The sequence below is a fragment of the Charadrius vociferus genome, unplaced genomic scaffold (assembly GCF_000708025.1).
Source record: "Charadrius vociferus isolate BGI_N301 unplaced genomic scaffold, ASM70802v2 scaffold147, whole genome shotgun sequence".
In the NCBI taxonomy this organism is placed as follows: Eukaryota; Metazoa; Chordata; class Aves; order Charadriiformes; family Charadriidae; genus Charadrius; species Charadrius vociferus.
Genome location: NW_009649570.1, coordinates 1592566 through 1598565, shown reverse-complemented (window position 1 = coordinate 1598565; position 6000 = coordinate 1592566). Strand labels below are relative to the sequence as shown.

The 6000-nt window shown below is 35.9% G+C and overlaps 1 protein-coding gene across 1 annotated transcript in view; it reads left to right on the top strand.

Moving 5' to 3' along the window:
* The window catches only part of HIBCH (3-hydroxyisobutyryl-CoA hydrolase), a 66067-nt gene that overhangs the window by 20680 nt on the left and 39387 nt on the right, over positions 1-6000 (top strand). The window contains exons 4-7 of the mRNA XM_009890219.1: positions 946-988; positions 1751-1891; positions 3344-3428; positions 4315-4395. Of these exons, the coding sequence (XP_009888521.1) occupies positions 946-988; positions 1751-1891; positions 3344-3428; positions 4315-4395 (350 nt within the window). The remainder of the gene's footprint in view (positions 1-945; positions 989-1750; positions 1892-3343; positions 3429-4314; positions 4396-6000) is intronic.

Here is a 6000-nt window from a genome sequence, read left to right as displayed (position 1 = left end):
GAGCCACGGGCCGGTAAGGCCTCTAGAGCCGGGGATTGTAAACCCCCAAAGCAGCATAAAACAGAATTTAGGCCTAGATAAGCCAGGCCTAGGTTAACTTTCCCATTCTAAAATGAGCGTGTGCATAAAAATTAGCCCAGGGTGCCGTGACATTTGCATGTAATGCATTAATTGGCGGTGTTTTGTGCTTTTAGGTAAGCTGGAAGATCAGGTGGTTCGTTAACGCTGACAAAAGCCTGGTGTCTGAAGTCCAGTGAATGCTTAACTGTCTTCCTCAGTAGAATATGGAGGCAATTAATAAATAACTGCCTCGGTACTTAAATTGAGTAACGGGTTCACAGAATGTCCCAGCACGCGTATCTCCTGTCAGCAGTGGAGGCAGGAGCATTGTTCCAGCTGTTAAGATAAACCCTACGTAAAGGTGCGAACACACAAGGACATGAGGGCAGGGTTGGTGTCATGGAAGCTTTGGAAACGCAGAAGTTTTTGACATGACCGTTTTCTTAAAAATGCTAGTATTTAAACATCGGGAAAAGGGCTATAAATCTTTAGAAGACATAAACTCCTAAGTACCAAACATATCCCCCAAACTTAAAAATGCTAATATTTAAACATCGGGAAAAGGGCTATAAATCTTCAAAAGACAAACTGCTAAGTAGCAAACATATCCCTCAAACTCTGTCTTATTATTTCCAGGTTCACCTTCTAAATTGAACACATCGAAAACATTAGTAGTTGGCATTGGTATCTGATACCTATTTACTAGTAAGCAAAGAAATTTCCAACTGTTTTGGTATCGAAATTGTGCTGATTTTACTTGATTTTGAAAAGGAGAATGTAAAACAATTGTGTTCAGAAATTTTTCTGACAAAGCTTTGCTTAACTCAGCAATCATATATTTGGGGTTTATGGTTTTAGCTATCTTTTTTGATACTTCTTTTTCAGGCTGAAGCCATTCAACAGACTACAAGTAATATTACAACATTTGGTAAGAACAGCATCTTGTTTGACTGAGTTGGAAGCTTTTAGGACTCTTAACTCCCCCGAGACAGACAGCACGTGCAACTTCTAATGTGTCTGCTTGCAATGGTTATGAATGCCATCATTTATTACTGAGGCATAACATTGTCCGCTTTGAGCACTTTCTTACAAGTTTTTATTGTACTGTAAATTAAAGCTTAAATTATTTTGGCCTTACCTACTTTTACAGTTAGTTTCTGTGTTAGCTTCCATATATTCCTTACATATCATTCCACAGTGAGTTTGAAACTGATTGTAAAAATAATTTAATTATTTGTTCTCTACTGTTGAAAGTTACTTACAGACAAAAGCCAAGTGCACATTTAGTTTTGCAGTGTCACACTGCCAGTAGGAACACATGGAACTGTCATTGTTATAATTCTTGCAGGTATTTTCAGAATATCAGTCTTAAAGAACGATGGGTTTGTGTTTTGTAGTGTTGTGTGGGGTTTTTTTTAAACGAACTCAAATGTCATTGTCAAAGAGCGTGTGGCTCAAAAACTTGTCTGAGATTTACTACTCTGAAGGACTCAAACATAAAGTGGTTTCAAAAGAACTGTTTAGGAAATGCAAATAAAGTACAGTGGGAAAGCCTGAGCATACAATTCCAAAACGCATGTTTTATGATCTTAAATAATGCGTTTTGAGAATATGTTTCCATAAACACTCTTGTATGTATGTTACTCAAGGTATCTAACTGATGACATTTGCTTTGGTTTTGCATGTACAGAAGATGTCTAAGCATACAGATTTGACAGCTGAAGTGCTGTTGGAAAAGAGAGGAGGCGCAGGAATAATAACTTTGAATAGACCCAAGGCTCTCAATGCGCTAAATCTTTCTATGATCCGACAAATTTATCCACAAATAAAGGTTAGTAGCTTCGTTTCTACCCATCCACTTTACATATGTTATCCAAAACCAATTTTAAAATTCAGTCTGACACTTAGTATACTGATTTGAAGAATTAAAGTCTGTGTAAGTGCATTGGCCAATGGGCTCAGATTTATAGGATGGGAAAGAACAGACAGTTTCAAGCGAGTTAGAGGAGAAGACATGTCAAAGAAACAAGCTGTCAGAAAAGTTAAATTTAGCATCTGGATAGAGACACCCGTATTAAAACCAGAACTGAATTAAAAGCAAGAAGTGTTTGGTGTTTATATGTTCCTTCTGGCAACAGCCAAAGCTGGTCGGTCAGCATGCATGAATTTCAAGCTATACAGTGGTGTTGCCTCTTGATTGGGTGCATGTTTTGTGGGGAGGCTGTGTGGCTGAAATAAAAGATACAAATCATTAGGAAGCAAGTTGCTGTTAGTGTCATTTCTTAAAGGACTTCTTTATGCTTTTACTGGCACTGGTTCTACAAGCTAGTGAAGTAGTGTGAAATTTTAAGCATGCAAACGGTCTTTTTAAATTTAATGATATTATTTATCATATGCACAAAGTCAAACTTATTAGATACCAGTATTTGTTGGAGAGTTGTCCACCTTTTGGTATTTTGGTAGACGGTTGTGTTGCAAATTTGTGCATTCTTTGAAGAACATTTAAAGAAAGAAATACTTAATTTGTAGTGCTGAGTACCAGGCTTTTTTTGAAGCACAACCTTAAAAGGTGGCATAATTTTAAGTACAGTTGCTGTTATACAGAAATGTCTTGTTTCTCTTTTATCTGGGTTCGCTTACTTGAATAAGGGATATATGAGCATAGTTTAAGAAGGGAAAAAGCCCTGCAAAAGGCATCTTTTTCTCAATACTGTTGGACCACTGCTGAAGTCTTGTACCAGTGCATTTAATTCAGAAAAAAACCTGAAATTCAAACCCATAGTCTTTGTAGCTAGGAAAACATCTGTGCGCAAATTGATTTGGTCTAGTCGATTGATTGCAGTCATTTTGACAAAATCCATCAACAAATTAAATGCTGTTTTTTCTTTGCCCTGCATCTTAGATTTACACAACTTTCATGATTTGACCTGAAACATTGTTATTACATCTTCCATATTCCCAAATTCCTGCCCCAGCATTGTGATCGCCTTGAGATTTAGGTTTGGCACAGTTTTAGGGAGTGCTACCTTTCTTCAAGATGTTGGGAGCTCTGCATAGACGTTTCTCTGAAATACACATGGCAGCTTTGCTGATGTCAAGGTTGAATAGGACACAGGAGTGGCAGAAAGACATTTAGCTCTCAAACTTCAGTTTAAGACAAGCTATTTTAAGTATAGCTCGATTTGCTTTTTGAAAGAGTAAGGTAAGAATTACAGACAGTATACAGAGAAAGCATTTTTTGCACAGACTTTAGCCTTACGTGGAAACATTTACTTCTTTTTAGGCTTGGGAGCAAGATCCTGAAACTTTTCTAATAATTATAAAGGGAACTGGAGGAAAAGCATTTTGTGCTGGGGGTGACATCAGAGGTAAGGACTATAGTCACTTAAACATTTGAAATATTTTTGCCAGTTACTACTTTTTGTTGATTTCCTTTATTTACTATGAATCAGTTAAACAAAGGCTTGCTACACAACAGTAAGAGAGATTAGTTGTGCTGACTTCTTATGACACCTTGATGTGCAGATGCAATTTATTTGTCAGGAGACAGCTGTCAGAACACTGTATAAAAGAGTAAAAAATTGGGGGTTTATGCATAACCAATAATAGCAGGCAGTCATTCCTGGAAAGAGAGGGTTCTTGTCTATACCTTTTTCTTCCCAGAGTTTCATTACTGACAGATTCTTTACAAGAAATTTGAAGGGTCCTAATAGGTAGCTCTTTTGTGTCTGATGTTTGAGGTGACTAGATACAGAGCTGACAATGATGATCAATGTATGTGTGATTATTTTGTAACTATGAACTGTAGGAAATCTCCAAGCTGTGAAAATTGGGAGTTGTTTTAAATTGTAGGTAAACAAGCAGCATGGGTTATTGTTAAATTGTGTCCTACTCTAATTGGCTTCACATTTTTAGTATTCAGTCTTCAATATAGTCAGTTTTAAGTGACTGTTCTATATATTGATACAAAATATCACAAACAAGAATAGGAGACATTAAGAGGGGTTCCCTAGCATAGAAAACAGACTGCATTCTTACAAGTATGTGGCAGTGTCTGCAGCTTAATAGAATTGACTCAAATTTGAAACTTCGTGTTCATATTTAAGTGTGAGCGAATTTTGTCAAATAAAATAAAGCAGGATTAAGTTGCTGTTTCATTGCTGTAGGAAAAAAACTTACTACGTAATATTAATTTTTTTACTTGTATTTTCTATTAAACTTATAGTTATCTTTAGAATTTTTATTTCTTTTAAGCCATCACAGATGCAGGAAAAGCTGGAGATAGACTGGCACAAGATTTCTTCAGAGAAGAATATATCCTGAACAATGCCATTGGTATGTTTAATTGCAAATTCTGAAGCAGTACAGTTTTCCTAATAGCGGCTTTGAATGCAAATTCACTTTCACTCTTTTCTAATCTATATAAGACTGTGATAACATAATAGAAGTAGTAATTTTATTTTTTTTGTAACCAAATTCAATACCAGTAGTGTAACATATATTGTTTTTATAACTTGCCTGCAGAATTTGTTTGTTTTGTTTAAGCTATTGTGATAGCTACCTTATCCCATCCCATTGTTCTGGTTAGTTATATTTCTGGTATGGCTGAATTAAGTCTTAGATGTAGACAGTGCAGTTTTGTACTGAGTATCACTGGTCTGCTTCAAAGAAGACCTGAGATAAAAATAGATGCATGGAAAAATCATTAATACTCAGTCAGAAAGCAGAAGATCTAATTATGTTAAAGCTTTCCATTTAAATAAACTGCATAAATGAATACTCAGGCTGGGACTTAATGCCTTAGTTTATTGCAAAGAACCTAGAAGTTTGTGGTCTTAAAGTAACTAACAGGAAAGACACTGGGTAAGGTTTACTGGGGTACAGGATATTAATTCTTTAGGGTAAAAGTCAAGAGTGTAATGTTTTGGTGAGAAGAAACTTCTCCAAACATACTTTTATTGAATACAGTTTGAGTTTTTAAACATCGTATCCAGTGTTAGTCAATACAGGAGGAAGGCAAGTATGTTGCGTATCAACTTAGGTCAACGGAGGAGCATAGAGTTATTGGAGTAAGACTAGTTTCTGAAAAGTTGTTTTTACTTCATTTGACAGGATTTCCAGTTTTAGCATGTTTCTCATGTGCCTTTCTTGTCTTTGTCAAGAAAAATAGTTTAAGTTTCATGTACTTGGGGAAAAACTAGTATTACCACAGCAGTTGGACTAGATGATCATTGTAGGTCCCTTCCAACTAACTAGTCTATTCAAATATTGCAAGGGTACATACTTTAAAAGTTTGGGGTTTTTTTAAATGATTAGGGTGTTCTATGTCTATAATGCATGTAATTACAAAACCTAGATTTTTGATAACTTTGGTATGATTGTATTCCTTTAAGACTAAGATTTCTGCCAAAAAGATTTATTTATATATTATATTTTACAACTTAAAAATACACAGAGGAGCTGCTTTCACAGCATTTGCTATTGGAAAGGCATGCTTCTATAGAAATTTAGCACAAAGACTAGCATCTAGAGCTCAAGCATTAGCTTGTATGTTCATGTTAATGCAATTCTGTTTTATTTTCTAACTCCTAATTTGGAGGATTGAACTGCCTTTTAAAATAGTTCTTTTTTTTTAAACAAGGATCTATAGTTGCTGCAGAAAAGCTAGCAACATGGTTTCAGCGGGTACCTGTATCAACAATCTGACTGCACTTTAAGTCTGACTCGAAAACACTGAATGTGAGGCAGCAGTTTCATTCCCAGTGAACTTCTGAATCTATCCATGAATGGTAATTGAAAGCATGAGGTCTTTAGTTCTACTCCTCCTAAAGACCCAGCAGTTGATGGATAAAACTGTGGTACTTTAGGACATTATCATCTTGACCTGCCTGTGCTACATTCAGGGTTGTAGTATGCAACAGAGTTGGCAAGACAGAACAC